Source organism: Triturus cristatus, chromosome 9, assembly GCF_964204655.1.
Source record: "Triturus cristatus chromosome 9, aTriCri1.1, whole genome shotgun sequence".
Classification (NCBI taxonomy): Eukaryota; Metazoa; Chordata; class Amphibia; order Caudata; family Salamandridae; genus Triturus; species Triturus cristatus.
Genome location: NC_140592.1, coordinates 73745442 through 73762398, shown reverse-complemented (window position 1 = coordinate 73762398; position 16957 = coordinate 73745442). Strand labels below are relative to the sequence as shown.

Sequence of the window (16957 nt, the reverse complement as noted above, 5' to 3'; positions counted from 1 at the left end):
AGCGACCTTTAAAGCCGGATGCATCATTTTCAAATTACTCCATAATAAAAGCCCCTCTTTTATCACTTCCTGACTCCACAAGTACACCTCCTAGCGCTTGTTATGTTCTGCCCACCTGATCTATATGTCAATTACCAAGCTTAAGAGGAAGAGGTTGTGCGGCGCTAGATTTTCGGTCTGTGCCTCCAATCTATAGAATTCTTTCCCCACTGGAATAAGATCAGCACTCTGTTATTTAAAATTCAACGAAAGCATTAAAACCTTGGCTATTCAGACAAGCCTACAACTAATTCATAACTCACCTGTTTTTTACTTCTCTGACTATCCTACATCTTATTTTCTATCCACCTGTATCCCCTTTTGTTTCCCTCCTCAGCACCATAAAACCAACTGGTGCCCTGCACTTTATGACTTCCATTAACATAACAAATGCAAAAGTCCTTTATGTCCTGGTAATTTCCAGCGCTCTTTTCGTCTCCGAGATGCAGTGTAGCGGGAAATTGAGGCAAAGCTTTATGTGGATGATATTGGGGAGCTAGGTGACACATTGCGACGGAACACCATACACCCCATAACTAGGTATGGGTAAAATACCAACATTGAAGGAGTCCTTTGTGCAGGCAATGCCCCTATAGCCTCTGCTGACTGTGCAAATGACACATGGCGAAGGGTAAATAACCCTGACAGTGCTGAACTACCATGTCCCCGCATATGTGCCAAGCACGTCCCCTCCCTCCATCTGTATAAGCCATTCCTTTCTGCCTTCCCACCATCAGACTGTGCTTGCCCCCTTTCCTGCCACCTCCCCTTACTGCCGGACATGGCCTGATCCAGACCTCACTTCTCCTTGGAGCGCTGGATGAGGGTCCAGTGTCTTAGAGATGGTCGAGTGAGGAGAGGTAGCTAGGTGTGGAGTGCATGCATGAGAAGGTGTCCGACTAGTGACTATTGGCGTCCTTGGTAAAATGATGAATATTTTTGGCAACTTGTGAGCATCCTTTGGATGATGCCCATTGCCCCACCATAGTGACCCTTGCATAATGGTTGTCATTCTTGGCTATTTATAGTTTCCATCGGATGATGTCTATTGCTCAGTCACTGGAAAATGGTAGCCTTTACATAATATGGTAATTGCCAGCATCTTCTGGACATCCTGGTCATGGGGATCACCTTTCGTTTGGAGCCTTTCATCTCTTGATAAATACTGTTGGCATCTCTGCGAGTCAGGCTGCTTCAGGAGGAGTTTTTAACTATTTTTAAGAGTTCTGGCTAGACTTTATAGCCTGTTATTTGTTTCTGTGTCTAATTGAATTTGTATGTCATGCGCACATGCACTCTGAGCTTTTTAGGAACTCTCCACATCAGTTATTGTGAACACGGCTAAACCAGGAAGTGGGTGCAGGCTCTTAGGAGTTTTGACTCACGTTGTGGACATAGAGTGCCACCATTTTGGGAAGTGGGCGCTCTAGTCCTTTCATGTATAGAAACTGAGATGCTGCGTGGCCGCGCAGTGGGCGCGCTGCTGGCGCGCCACAGGGGCACCAAAGACAAGCCTGTCAGCACCCCGGAGCCGGCCAGCGCCGGTTATGCGGCCTGTAGAGCCACTGACACAACGCGTATTGTACAGTATAGGCGGTAGACACTGCTTCAGTTACGCTCCGCTGCCACGTGTAGCGGCACTTCGGCTCTCAATGCCGGTGGAATCTTCTCACATTGCTCTCACTGCAACTGGTCTCCGGTGCTAACGGAGGAAGATGTACATATGGGGCTAACATTCAGCAGGAAAAGTCGAGGCAGGAGGTCAGGGAAAGAAGTTTAAAGCAATACTGCTCAATACCCCCTCCCTGCAAAAACATGAGGCGCAAATACATGACCTACTAGTAGATGAGAATCCGGACTTCCTGTTTCTTACTGAAACATGGCTGTTGGATGCCTCTAATCCCACTATAGCATCTGCCATTCCGGCAAATTATAGGATTATTAGGAATGATCGTGAGGAGGGGAAAGGTGGTGGTGTCGCTGTCATTTTCAAAGAGGAGATCGAGTGTGCCTCCATATCACGAGATGTAGTGGCAGGTGCAGAATGTTTGGGTTTTCGCTGCATTCTGTCATCTCGGCACTGTATCACTGGGATGCTGATCTATAGACCACCTGGCACATCCTGTCATTTCATAAGGGCCCTCCATGAATGCATTACATCGCAAGCTTTTAAATACAAACATCTTTTGATACTGGGGGACCTGAACTTGCATATGGACAAGCCTTCTGATCCTCAGGTGGTTGCTTTGCTGGAAACACTGTCTGCTTGCAGGCTAATGCCCCTCATTAAGGAGCCCACACATAAGATGGGTCATGTATTAGGCCAAGTCTTTTGCAGCACGAAGTTGGACTCCGATTTCCCTATTATTTGGTCTGATCATTTTTTAGTCCCGTTTCGGATATCAACAATAGGGAAGAGTGAGCTTTCAGAGACTGAAGCCTCTGAATATCATTTAAAAGCTCTTAATAAGATATCGCTACCATCTCTACAGAGGGCACTTGCCTCATCTGTCCCCTCACTGTCAGACAATCCAGCAAAGGATGCCTGTGCCATAGACTCCTGGTTAAGGACGAACATCGACGTGGTCGCGCCTTCCACCGTGCGTACCTCTAGAGGAACATGTCACTCAGCCCCCTGGTTCAATGAATCACTAAGTGTCAGTAAAAGGAAATTAAAGGCTTGAAAGGAAGTGGCGTAACCTTTATCTCTTGGAAGTTAGGAATACTTTATAGGGTAGTCTTAAAAGTGCATTACAAAATGGTGAGAGAGGCCAAGATCAACTACTGGCAGAGCAAAATCGCGGCTACAAAAAATAAGAGCAAGGAGATCTTTGGGATCGTGAAGTTTTTTACGGCTCCAAAGTCAATCAGTAAAGCAGCCCTATTGTCAGCGGACTGGACTCACCTGGTGGCCCAGGCCTTTAATGCTAAAATAGGGACAATCCAGCAGTCCTTCTCGGTGTCATCCAAAGATATGTCCTTGCTGTGTACGGAAGGGGAGACAATTAGGCCCCCTCCATCCTTGGAGCTCCCACAAGGCCCTCCGTTATTACACTTCCCGGCCATTGAAATTGGGGATTCACTCTCCTATCTGATGAGCCTGAAATCTGGTTCACCAATAAATGCGTGCCCTGCGAAGCTTTTACAAGCCCTTGCTCTCACCATAAATCAACAAACCAATAAGGTTTTGAACTCTTATTTTGCAGCTGGTATTGTGCCACCTCCCTGGAAACAGGCAAAAGTCCTGCCCCTCCTAAAGAATCCGAATGCTGACCCTCACATACCCACAGATTGCAGGCCTCTCGCCCTCCTTCCGGCTTTCTCCAAAGTGCTGGAGAAGCACGTAAAAAAAAAAATCATGGAGTTTGCTGAAAATCATAATCTTTTGCACCCTACTCAGTCCAGCTTCAGGGCTAATTATAGCACTGAAACTGCTCTGTTGGAGGTGACCGAACATCTAAAGGCGAAGCTGGATCCGGGGGGCAGAGCGATCCTCATATTGTTGGACCTGTCAGCAGCGTTTGACACCGTGCCACATAGGAGGCTCCTCGATAGACTGGAAAAGATGGGTATTGGAGGTAGGGCTCTAGCCTGGCTAGCATCCTACCTGGAGGAAAGAGAACAGGTTATGTGGACTCCCCCTTTTTCCTCTCCCATGCCCCTTTTTCCTCTCCCATGCCCAGCTTACAGCCCAACACTGTTTAACCTGTATATGCCTCCCCCTGGCAACACTGGTGGAGACCTATGGTGCATAGATAATTTCATATGCTGACGATAGTCAGCTGATTTTCTCTTGCAACAGAGGCAATGAGCTTGATGGGGGTATGATTAGATCTTGCCTCACAGAGGTCTTAGGGTGGCTGGAGGAGAACCAGCTTAAGTGCTGATAGAGATCGGGGTGTGTATAATATTCCCACTACCACGGATAGAGTAATCTCACAGTTACACGCACATACATTCATCATACGCTAGGGCCCATTTCACTAACATACGCTCAGATACTCTACCAGCAATAAACCTGTGGAAAGAAAACTCCTAGTCACCCTGCATCTATATCAGGTCGATAAGATCTGGTTATTGAGACTGCCCTTAAACATAATCTAAACAATCTATACAATAATAATCAAAATAGGATACTCAATAATTGACAAGAAATAATATCCAACACCATGTTCAAGTTATATTGCTTTATCTAAATTAGTAAAAGGAAATCAATCAGAATAAATCATCTTTCTCATAGTTACCTATTCTAGCTAAATGTCAGAACGGGTCAGGACCAGTCTCTCGGTAAAAGTCTCTCAAGACGAAGTCCCTTCAGCATCAATCCTCAGCAATGCAGATTCGGTACGCGGCAAAGGCAAATGGCAAGTGGAGTGGGGGGAACCCTCTCTAGGCTAACAATTTTTATACCAAATCGAACAAAAGAATGATACATAGAAAAGTTGTAATGTCCGCTGGACCACTGAGCAGAGCGAGAAGGAAAGGATGTAACATCGCTACATTTGAAAATCTCCGCTCAGGAAAAATCACAAAATAAAACTACGGAACAGGAACCAAGAAGCACAAATGTATCTTATTAGTTCTACTTTTCCTCGGCAATGAGACCAATGTTCAGAGTCTTTCTCTAAGGCTCCTTTGTTTTCCCAAGGCTGCCAAGGACGTTCCATTTCACTCGAAGATTACCCAGGCTGCTGTTGTCCTCATGGAAATTTTACAAAACAAGCAAGGACTGTGGTCAGCTGACTTCAGGACCATATTCAGCAGGGCTGTCTCCCATCACGGTTTTCTACTTTCAAATCGAGGCCAGGCTTACAAAATCGGCCATCTTTGACTAGGCCACCATAGGCCACAATAGACCATCTTAATTAAAAGAAACAAAAACAACGTTACCACAGCATAGTGATTAAACAGTGTTAATCCCACTAATACCCTTATGTGTATGCATCTATCTAGCACTTGCAACATAGAAAAGCATTAATTCGAAAAGCGTTTTGTGCTTGAAAAATAAACAGCACATAGCAACGTTTAAACATGAAAACACGCACGTTATTTATTAAACGGCACATTTAGGCGTACCCACGTGTAACTCTCTCTTATTAAGACAAACGGATTGATTAATATAAACACACTTACACAAGACAAATAATTAATTATTAATAATTAGTAAATTAATACGACAAATAGACATACCAGAGCTTCAAAAACCAATGAATTTTCAAACAGAAAACTCTGCTCCAGCAGTGCAACAAATCAGATTGTTTTCTTTGGCTTGCCCGCAGTGCAATCTGGAATCAATGGTGGCCAGAAGAATTTTCCTCCCCAGTCATCCTCTCCCCCCCCCCCTGTTCCACAGTTCGGAATCTGGGAATTTATATTGATAATGCTATCTTTATGCGTTCAAGTTCATGCCCTGGTGGGGACCTGTTTTGGACTACTTCGGATGGTGAGAAAGTTTCTTCTGCTTCTCCCGTTAGATTCTAGGAGGATTGTGATCCAGGCACTGATCACATCCAGACTAGACTATGAGAGCATCCTCTACCTGGGCTTACCGGACTTTCTCCTGTAACGCCTCCAGGTGGTGCAAAACTCTGCAGCCAGGGCTATTTTCCGTTCAAAACCTAGGTCCTCATGTCAAAGCCCTTCATTGGCTCCCGGTAAGGGAGCAGATGAAGTTTAAGACCATAGTAACTTTCTTTGAGGCTCTCCATGGCAAGGGGGCCAGTTACCTCAGAAGACGGGTCTGTTGGTGCACTCCAACAAGAGCACTTGTATCATAATATAGGATGTTTTTTCGCATGCGTTTACAACGCATGCCATAACAACGCGGTCCTTACAACAACCGCGTTGTTATTTTGCATACCATTACAACGCAAGTCGGAACAACAACTTGCTTTTAGGGGGGGCTGGATGTTGGAATAGTATAATTTACTATTCCAACTCCAGTCTTTGCGGACACCAGGGAAGGTGTTGGATTTTAAATCCAACACCTTCTGCCCCCTAATGCAAGTCGTTGTTCAGACTTGCGTTGAAACGGTATGCGAAATAACAATGCGGTCATTGTAACGACCGTGTTGTTATGGCATGCGTTGTTTAGCATGCGAACTAAACGTTGTTTACTCTTAGATCAACCTCTGCGGCGTATGCATGTGTCCCTAAGGTGCGCCTGGCACGTAGGGCCGGTAAATCCTTCAGCCTCCTGGGGGCACAGGCTTGGAACAAACTCCCACTGCCCCTTAGACTCTCTATGGACCTGACGAATTTTAAAAAACGGTTGAAAACTTGGCTTTTTGGGAGCCAAACCATCTCTATGACAGTATTGTGTGATTCGGTAGCGCCAGGACACTCCTTTTGCAGTAGCTGAGCGCTTTATAAATTCCAGTCATTCATAATGATTCCAGTTCCTGGCATAATGTGGGCAGCCCGTGTAATGATAGTGCCCGTCTCTAGCATCCTGCTCGCTCTGATTGAAAGGTGGTTATTCTTGGGACATTGTGCCAATTCTCAGCATAATAGTGGACCTGGAGGCATGGTGCTAATTCTCGGTATTTTGTATGCATCCTTGGATCCACCATGTCAAATCATTTCATAATTTTCACCCTGGCAGTTTGGTGGTAATTTTGTTATATTTTTGGCATCCAGTGCTCATGGTGGTAATTCCTGGCTGATTGACTGTATCCTTGGAAGGACCGTGCCAAGAAGCAAAGATCAATACCTTTGAATACATTAACTTTCAACCAGGCCCAGAAGAAACACAATATCGCTACAAACGTTTGTAAGCTAAAAGTCAGTGGGCTCAGACTTGGCTGAAATAACCTACTAAATCAGAAGCAATGTAGGCCCTGATAAGTTTCTAGGTAAGCAAAAAGAAAGCTGTATTTCAAAATGCAGCCTTTAACCCAAGGTATGCTGAATGATTACTATGGCTTCCTCTTTAATCAGTCCAGGTATCTATAAGAAGAAACTCTTTCCAAACATCACTCTGTTTTATCGCTCTGCAACCACAGATTAGTACCCTTAACTTTTTTTTCACAATTAATTTGCAGTTGATTTATCAAACAATATTTGTTTAAAGCGGAAATTGATCTTTGAAGCCCACCCACCATCCAGTTTGGTAGGAGCAGTGTCATACGCATACTAGAGATCTGGCAGCACAGTGTCCCCAAAATTTGGGATAAAATAATTTTGTTCCTTAACCCCTTCCATGCTGCGCAGATTCCGCCGCTGTGCTGACGGAATCTTGCGCGGGCGTGGTCATGACGGAACGGTTCCGTCATGAGCACAGCTCAACCGTGGCTCATGACGGAACCGTTCCGTCATGAGCACCGAAGGGGTTAGTGTCTGTATTAAGTCAACGACATGAAGGTCCTTTACCATTCGGTAGAAACTAGTTCATAGCCTTTTTTTATTTTTACATTGTCTTTACAAGCAAGCTGCTTTAAAAGATCCAAACATATTTATTTCGTGAAAAAATATTTTTTTCTGTTCTACTATCTGCAAAATTTGCAAAGATAATTTTTCCCTTAATCCCCCTTCCCACGTCCTGTAACTGAATGGCACTTCAGTTTTTTTTCTAAATCGATTAACTGTACATTAACCCTAAAATCCCCCTTCTCCCTCCCCCAGCAAGCTGACTGCATGTTTATTTCATTCATGATCTATGTAGATGTTATTTTGAGTTTGATAAAGCCTCTAGTTTAGTAGTGTCATGCTTGTCAGTTTAATTCGTGCCCCATATTAACGGTCAATCAATCAGGATTAATATAGCGCGGCAGCTTCACCCATGAGGCTCTCGAGGTGCTGTAAGGGTCCTGCTGTGGGATCACACTGCCACTTCCTGTTGGTTGAACATCCAGGTCCATCCACTACATACCCGTGAGGGTCTCAAGGCGCTGGGGGGGTAGCAGGGGGTTGGAGGGAGTGCCGCTACTGCTCGAAGAGCCAGGTCTTGAGGAGTCTTCTGAAGGTCAACTGGTCTTGGGTCTGCCGTAGGTGGATGGGGAGGGTGTTCCAGCTCTTGGCAGCAAGGTGGGAGAAGGATCTGCCGCCAGAGGTCGCTCTTCGGATGCGGGGGACAGTGGCGAGGGCGTGGTCAGCGGAGCTGGCGGGTGGGGTGTAGAAGCGGAGTCGGCTGTTAAGGTACGCTGGTCCGGTGTTGTGGAGTGCTTTGTGTGCGTGGGTGAGGAGCTTGAAAGTTATCCTCTTGTTGACGGGGAGCCAGTGCAGGTCTCAAGTGGGGTGGGGTGTGATGTGGCTGCGGCGAGGGATGTCGAGGATAAGGCGTGCGGAGGCATTCTGGATGCGTTGGAGCCGTTTCAGGAGTTTGGCCGAGGCTCCTGCGTAGAGGGCGTCTCCGTAGTCCAGTCTGCTGCTGACGAGGGCCTGGGTGACCGTCCTTCTCGTTTCGGTGGGGATCCACTTGTAGATCCTGCGGAGCATGCAGAGGGTGTTGAAGCAGGAGGAGGAAACGGTGTTTACCTGCTTCGTGGAGGTTGGTTTTGGCGGTGTGGGGGTCCTTGGTGAGGGAGAGGATCAGCTGGGTGTCATCAGCGTAAGAGATGATGTTGAGGTCATGCAGTCGGGCGACGTCGGCGAGCGGTGCCATGTAGATGTTGAACAGCGTTGGGCTGAGGGATGAGCCCTGGGGTACGCCGCAGATGATCTCGGTGGCTTCGGAGCAGAAGGGAGGGGGTGGACGCTCTGTGTTCTGCCGGAGAGGAAGGAGGTGGTCCAGTCCAGGGCCTTCTCTTGGATCCCAGCGTCGAGGAGGCGTGTTCGTAGTGTGCGGTGGCAGACCGTGTCGAAGGCGGCTGACAGGTCCAGGAGGATTAGGGCCGCGGTTTCTCCGTTGTCTAGCAGGGTCCTGATGTCATTGTGGCGGCGATGAGGGCCGTTTCGATGCTGTGGTTGCTGCGGAACCCGGACTGGGACAAGTCCAGGATGCTGTTCTCCTCGAGGAAGCTGGTCAGTTGTTTGTTGACGGCCTTCTCTATGACCTTCACCGGGAGCAGGGAGATGGGTCGGAAGTTCTTGAGGTCCTTGGGGTCCGCCTTGGGTTTCTTTGGTAAGGCGTTGATCTCGGCGTGCTTCCAGCTCTCCAGGAAGGTTGCTGTCTCGAAGGAGATGTTGATGGCTTTCCGGAGATGGGGGCGATGGTGGTGCTGGCTTTGTTGAAGATGTGGTGTGGGCATGGGTCTGACAGAGATCTGGAGTGGACGGTGTTAATGATCTTGATGGTGTCGTCGTCGTTGATGTTGGTCCAGGAGAGCAGGCAGTTGGTGTGGGCGGTGGTCGTGGGGGCGGAGGTCTCGTGGTTGCCAGGGCGGTCGCGGCGTTGAAGCTGTCGTGGATTTCTGCAATCTTACGGTGGAAGAAGGTGGCCAGCGAGTCGCACAGGTCTTGCGAAGGTGGGATGTCGTTGGTGTTGGAGCTGGGGTTGGAGAGTTCCTTGACGATGTTGAAGAGCTCTTTGCTGTTGTGTGCGTTGTTGTCTAGGCGGTCTTTGAAGGAGGCCCTTTTGGCGAATCTGATGAGGTTGTGGTCTGCGGGTGGCGTTCTTGTGGGCTACGGAGCTTTCCGGTGTTCGTTCACGGATCCAGTTCTTCTCTAGCTTTCGGCAGGTTTGCTTCTTGGAGGCCTGGAGGTCTTCAGTGAACCAGCTGGCTTTCTTTCTGGTGTGGCTGTTGGAGGGTTTCTTGAGTGGGGTGAGGGTGTTGGTGCAGTCGTCAATCCACTGTCTGACGTTGCGGGTGGCGGGGTCGGTCGGGTCTGCGGGTGGGCTCCGGACGAGGGCGGTGGTTAGCTGGTCTTCGGTGACTTTGCTCCAGCAGCGGTGAGGCATCTGTTGGGTGGGGTGGTGCGTGGTGGGTTTCCGGAAGGTGAAGTGGATGCAACGGTGGTCGGTCCAGTGGAGTTCGGTGGTGTGGTTGAAGGAGACGTGGGAGCTTGCGGTAAAGATGGGGTCAAGCGTGTGGCCGGCAGAGTGGGTGGGAGTTGTGACGAGTTGTCTGAGTCCGAGGTTGGCGATCAGGGTGGAAGAGTTGGAGTTGTTGTTGTTCTCGAAGTTGAAGTTCAGGTCCCCTAGGAGGATGTAGTCCGTGGAGGCGAGGGCGTGTGTGCTGACGAAGTCGGCGATGGAGTCGCTGAACTGTGGTCGGGGTCAGGGGGGTCTGTAGACGAGGGTTCCTCGGAGGGTGGTGTTGAGGTCGGTGTGTATCTAGAAGTGCAGGTGTTCGGCAGTGCCGAGGGTGTCGTCGGTGTTTGTTGAGACTTTGAGAGCGTTCCTGTAGACAATGGCGATTCCTCCTCCTACTCCGTTGGTGCAGTCCCTGCGGGTGATCTTGTAGCCTTCCGGGATGGCTATGGCGATGTCGGGTGCCGAGGAGGGGTTCAGCCAGGTCTCTGTCAGGAAGGCGACGTCTGGGGTGTTGGAGTCGAGTAGGTCCCAGAGTTCAACGGCGTGTTGGCAGGCGGAGCGGGTGTTGAGAAGGATGCATCTGAGGTAGTTGGGTTCTTTGGTGGGTGGGTTGGTGGGCCGGATGCTGGTGAAGCTGCAGTTCCGGCAGGAGAAGGGTCCTTGGGTGCGCTTCGGGCGGCCAGGCAGCAGGTGCGTGATCGTCCAACGTTGAGTGCGTGGAGGGAGCTGGAGTCGTTGCGGAGACGGTCGTCGTGGCATTCGCGGGGGCCAGGGAGTCAGTAGAGGTCTACCTGAGATACGCTCAAAATAAAGTGTTCACAGTCACAATACCAGCAGCACATTCTTACTTGGTAGACAAAAAGACTATGCAAATTAGACCACAAGACGATCAGAAGCCTCACCTATTGACTGTTTGAGAATCATGGGTGGCAGTGATAATTTGATATTTTTTTTATTTTGCTCCCAAAAGAAACAATTGTGTTTTTTTTTGTTTAAAGGTGACTGTTCAAATGCACATTATTGTGTTTAGGGCCCGTCTGCTGTGGTTTTATTCTCTTAGCATAGGAACTTTACTCTGATCATTTAGTATGTGCTTGATATAAGGCAAAAGATGCCTCAACTTGAATTTTCTTCTAATTGCCAGAATCTACTCACCTCATTTATGGTAACCCAGATAATATGAAAAACATCTGTGGGGGAAATACCTTATTATTTTTTTATTTTTTTTAATGAAAAAAAACTCCACATTTCCTGACCTAAATGTGAAAGGAAACATTCATTAATTGAACCCTTAGTAATTAATTTTTCCAAAAGCTAGTTAACCCTTTACTGCATGCACCTAAAATATATAAAAAATGTGCCTCTGTATGGAGCATGATTCATACTATAACCATGAGAAAGAAGACAGTTTTGTTGTCTAAGCCAGTACATGCTTTTTCTATATTTATTTTTTAATGAGTTTTAAATCTTTTGATATAGAAACGTGAGAAAAGGGTTTATGGAAACTGGAAACTACTAATAAAAGGACTTCTGATCCGAGAGAGGTTGAAGCGACGATACGGAGCAAAGGTAATTTAATAACCACTTTTGAAGCCTTAAGAAGCGGTGGGTTTGGTATGCTCCTGTGATTGTCCGGAGAGACCAGGAAGCAATATGTGTAATGAGTTCAGTGCATTTGTATAATAACTTTTCTGCATTGTTTAAGAAAATACTTCAGCAAACTGGATGCAAGTTGTACAAAATGGCCTAGTCCGTTTGTTCCGAATTTGGCTGGTGAGACCGCTTTTTAAGTGAGCAAATTCAACTTAAAAAAAGGTGCTTTTAAAAATCAGTTTGTGATGTCGATGCTTTTGCCACAGTGAAAACCCCACTTCAGGTCTAAAAGAACTTAAAGGCTTATTTATGCAAGGGTTGTGTCACGTTTGCTCCGCGTAGCGTGGTATATGCAAACCTCCAGGTCACATTTTTAAAGCCAAGCAACTTTGCGTGGCTCTGAGTGGTTTAAAAAATCTGCAGCAACGCAATGCAGAACAAATCACTGCGTTGCGTTACTCTGTCCTGGGAAGGCGTTGCATGGGCATTGGGTGTTTGTTCCCACGCAACTCCTATGGATTTTGACGCATCCCCAGATTTAAACCTGAGGGAGGCGTAACAAGGAAAATATCTCTCTTTCTCCGTGTTTCTTCCTCTTTCTATGTGTGCTGACATAGAAAGAGGAATATGCCTCCCAGGATTGTTTTTGTGCAGGAAGGTGTCCCTTCCTGCACAAAAATAATCCTGCAGGCTCCCTTCCACCAAGGTGCAATGGTGCCTGGATTGGCGCTAGGCTGCTAAAAGGGTGCCTGTGCAAGGGAGAGGACAGGAATGCACCATATTGCCTTAAATACAGCGCATTCATGCCCTTTCCCTGTCATGCAGTGCAGTGAAGCAAGGTGGCTTGCTGCACTGCACTTTGTGACTACTCCGTAAACGAGCCCCTTAGTGTAGAACTAGGAGTTTTAGTAGGCCTTTCATATCAACAATTTTTTGTGTAATCTGTGCATAGAGAGAGTGCACTCTGATATTTTGAACACTAGGCGCAGTACCCAATACTGGTGGGATCCTCATTTGTGCAGCCATGCCAAAACATTTTATTTTAAAGGTTCCTGTAATGTACTATAGATGACAAACTTCCATTTTTGTTCTACATCTTTTTAAATTAAAACTTGCATTGATGCATATTGTTAATGAACATTAGCACATGGTCTTTGTTTTTAGTCTGTTTTTAAAAACACTCCAATACACAGAACTTTGCAAAGATGTTTTCATTTTACATTCCATACTATCAGTTGCGCTCGTTGTCTTAGCTTAACCCAACTCTTCAGGAGAAGCAGTTGAAGGGTAGCAATGGGTAGGTAATGGGAGAAATGTACACCGATTAATGAAGCTGTACATGCAGTTTTATACTGGAGTGGTGCACCATTACTGCCCATTAGCTGATGTGTGAGAGACATTCAGATTAACTGATTAAGTCTCTGTAGGAGCCACTCATCTGCCTTCATTTAAGACTGCACCACTCCTGAAATATTGATGCGAGGCCTTGCATTTTCCTTTTCCTTTTCCCTTTCTCTCCCTCTATTAAAATGACAATTCAAAGTCGATTTGGTTAATCCTTATTTAAACATGCTTCTCCTAAAGGATGTTGAAAAAGGGCATCCATTTGATCAGATGTGATTAGCCACCACCTCTTCAGCAAAGAGAAGTTGGAGTGTCGGGGCTTGCATCTTCCAAATATCCTTGTTTCAACAACTTTGGCATTATTGAGGCCTTAATATTTTCATTGTAATTTTGTTTATCTAAGGACTGCATTCGGCATGTCATTTGCCCATAAAATTTGAAATGGCGCCTTTCATGCCATTTATGGACGAACTGCATGCTTGTCCCTCCTTTGCATCTGAAGGAAGGATCCTACCATCTTGGAACTAGGTTCACCTACAAAATAAGGCAGTAAGTGGTTGCACAAACAAGTTCTTGAGCTGGTCTTAATTTAAAGTGCTGGAATCTCTAAAGGAGTCTCTGAAGTTACTGCCAAATGAGATTCACAGACGCTGTGATGGACCAGCTTCTGAACACGGCAGTGAAGCAAAGGAAAACGCCACTGTCACTAATATTGCAATGCACTGTCCTTGCTCTTCACTACTCTCCATGTATTCCCTATCCTCCCTACATGGTAAAAAAAAGCATTTTGATTCCAGGGCCCCAGGATGTTCAATTGAGGAACTACTCGCATTACCGACCTTTCCCATTACATGTTATGAGAGAGCAAACTGAAGTTATGAATTTGTGCATCTGCTGCATGGTACAGGAATCCTCTTCTTACAGCATGGCGGTGCACAGGCACTTGTCCAGAGGTTTTATATGGCAGTTTCTCGTCTCCACGACTTTGGAAAACCATATTTAGGGTATTAGCCTAGGGATTAGAATTCCAGCACTGGAAGCGATTGCTTGAATTTTCTTTAAGTGGTGCCCATGCCATCATATTATTCCTCATTGGCGACTGATGGAAAGGAATAGCTGCAGCATAGTGAAGGTTTTGTTGGTGCCCTCATGCCACAGTCTACTCTTGTTAGAGGTGTGAAAATGTTGAAATAATGTAATCATTTAGATTTTCAAAATTCTGAATTTGTGCGATTGAGATCAGGAAGGAAATGAAAGACTGGCCAAACAGAGCTACAAATGCACAAGTTCTGAAAAGATTTCAGTGTCCAGGTGTATTGAAATGCACCAGCATTCTGTCCAGCCACGGCCACTGCAGGTAAGGGCGGTGGGGCCGGGTGGAGGGATTTTGACAGACGACGATGGGAAATTATTTATTTAATTTTCCCTCGTCATTGTCCGGCGAAATCACCCATCCCCACCGACCCTACTGACCCACCGCTCTTACTTGCATGGGCGCGGCTGGTTCTGTCTATTCTATATAATTTGGTACGGACTTGATCAGTGTGCTGTGATTTCTTTCATAGGAAGAGGAAGCAGGTTCCAACGTCCATGGAGGAGCTGGATTTTCCTCAGATGAAGAGGAGAAGCCTAGCTCCCAGAAACCCACTTCTGAAACACCTGCTGAGGATGCAACAGTTTCTTGGCCTCAAAACCGACAAGCGGAGAAGCAGAGCAAAGGGAAGCAGAAGCAAAAAACAACGCGTGCGAAGAAGGCAGAAGCCACACATTTATTCCCCTTCGAGAAATTGTAGATTAAAGGAAAAGGAGCGGATTCCTTCGTGTTTTTTGGTGGGGGTTGCCCCACAGTGATAGTGGGGCGATTTGGTGCTCTGAGATTAAGGCACAAAAATTGTATTACTTGAACACCAAAGCTCTTTCTGAAGTCCAAAATCATCTGGCTTTAAGGTGACTTGAATGAGCACCCTGCTGCACTTACGCCACAGAAAGTGAATTGTGTCAGTCCTGGTTAAACAGAAAAATATGACCTTGTTGATGAGATGTTAATTGATAATGTAAAAAGGGCTATCTAGCCCATTTTCCATATTATATACATATTAATCAGAATATGCATAGATCCTAGGTTTTGCCATGAATTGTGATGGAATGTGTTGCGTGTCTTTGGATTCTATCATTCTGTTGCAGTTTTGCTATTTGAAATCAATGGCTTTAATCCTCCATGGAATTGCGTTACCCTGCCTCTTCCCTCACTTAGGGTATGCATTCTATCATGTAAAGAGGTGGATCACACTGGTGGTAATGCATTACTAAGGAAAAAAATATACTTCCTCTTTAAGCTGGAAAATATTTTCAAAAAATGCCACTGTCAATCTCATGACAAATCAAAATCTACGTTATAAGATGTGCATCCTGATCTAATTGCCCCGCTCAACAAAAAAAAGCGTACGCCCATTCTTTAAATGTGTATATGTAGATAGCCTATTAATTCTAGAAACTTATAGTTTCCAGACTGTTGTAAACAGAAGCTGTCCTATAGATAACAAAACTGTATCAGAATGCCGAGGGAACAAAGTTAGTTGCTAGAGTGGTGGCTTATATAAACAAAAACACTTCCATTTATACTTTTTAACATTGTGGAGACAAATTAAACTGTCTCTCTTTCTCCTGGTTTTTGCAAAGATTGCTTTAGACCTCCACAAAAAACTCCACTGGCAGCAGGATATGGAAACCTCTTCAATCCCACCGTGCTGTGCTTTACAACCTCTTTCTTCCATTCTACATCATCTACTGTGCCATTAAGGTTAAATATCCACAATGCCCGTTGGCCACATGTTCCATGTATTTTCTTACACCAGTACTGTCTTTTAGATGTCAGTTTGTCCTATCTAATCTGTCTTCAGATATTTCATAGCGAGAAATAGAAATACTTTTCGTTTGTTGTTGTTTGTGTTATATTCCAAAAGCATTGTAAAATCGCTTGAACAATAATTTATAAATATGGTGTAAATATATTTTATAATACAGAAAGTTTGTTTTTACAGTGGCAAGTGGCTTCTGTTTTAGCTAAACAAAAGCATTTAATATTTCAGGCCACAAAAAAGAGCTGTGACGTTCCATATTTTTCTAGTCTTTCTTTTAAGAAAAAAATGTAGTATGTGAATAGTTTAGTAATGTATTTATAACATAAAAGGACTTTTTATAAGACATCAAACTGTATCTATACAAGAACTGCCTGAGATATGCTTTTGCCATCCTACTGCAACAGACCATATATAATTTACCTCCGGTGGATCCCGGACTCAGAATAGTAGACCATCTTAAATTTCCAGGGAGGCTTCATGCATGCATGTATTGTACCTGTCAGGAATGCTTGTCTCTCACCAGCTGGACAAAACAAGGATAGTTTTTACTTATACCGGATGTTTGTAGAAATGCAAGAAATGTAAATGTCTCTTCCAAGGATTTACTGATCTGTCAGTCCACATTGTGAACTAGTCACTGGCATTAGGAACTGCTCACCTAAGCTCTGGCTTAAAACATGAAGAAAAAAAAAAAGTATGTTCCCATTTTCTTTTTTCTGAAAAAAGCAACTTGTATTGACTAGCTGTCAATACGATCCTCTTGGGATATGAACAAGTTTGAACCTTGGGTCCATGTTGGCAAGTTAATGCATGAATGTATGTAAACTTTAAAAAATGGATTTAAGTTATTGCTAAAAATTATCTTTTATGTAGGTATGGATTTTTAAGGCAAAAATAGCTTTACTTCATTTCCAGGAAATTCTAGACTTTGGTTTTTTTTAACACATTTTCAAGGAAAAAAAGTATTTACTCAATAAAAGGTATTTTGGTTACGGTTACTATGTAACGGAGTCTGTGATTCTATGTTGGTATCTGGGATTTCAGATATGCAATTACTAGTCAATAATTAAAGTTCTTCCTTGCTATTTAATAACCACCATTTGAAAGCAGCAGTAAAGAAACAATCAAGTTAGCTAGTATGGCTTTCCTCTGTAGTCTGCAAAAGAATTACTGTGGGAGTCAATAAGTCAAAGCAAGACTATTTCTA

At 45.2% G+C, this 16957-nt stretch overlaps 1 protein-coding gene across 1 annotated transcript in view; it reads left to right on the top strand.

The window, feature by feature from the left end:
- XPC (XPC complex subunit, DNA damage recognition and repair factor) overlaps window positions 1-16751 on the top strand; it is an 83283-nt gene extending 66532 nt beyond the window's left edge. The window contains exons 15-16 of the mRNA XM_085624441.1: window positions 11432-11521; window positions 14455-16751. Coding sequence (XP_085480567.1) covers window positions 11432-11521; window positions 14455-14682 — 318 coding nt within the window. The 3' untranslated portion in view covers window positions 14683-16751. The remainder of the gene's footprint in view (window positions 1-11431; window positions 11522-14454) is intronic.
- The last annotated feature ends 206 nt before the right edge of the window (window positions 16752-16957 follow it).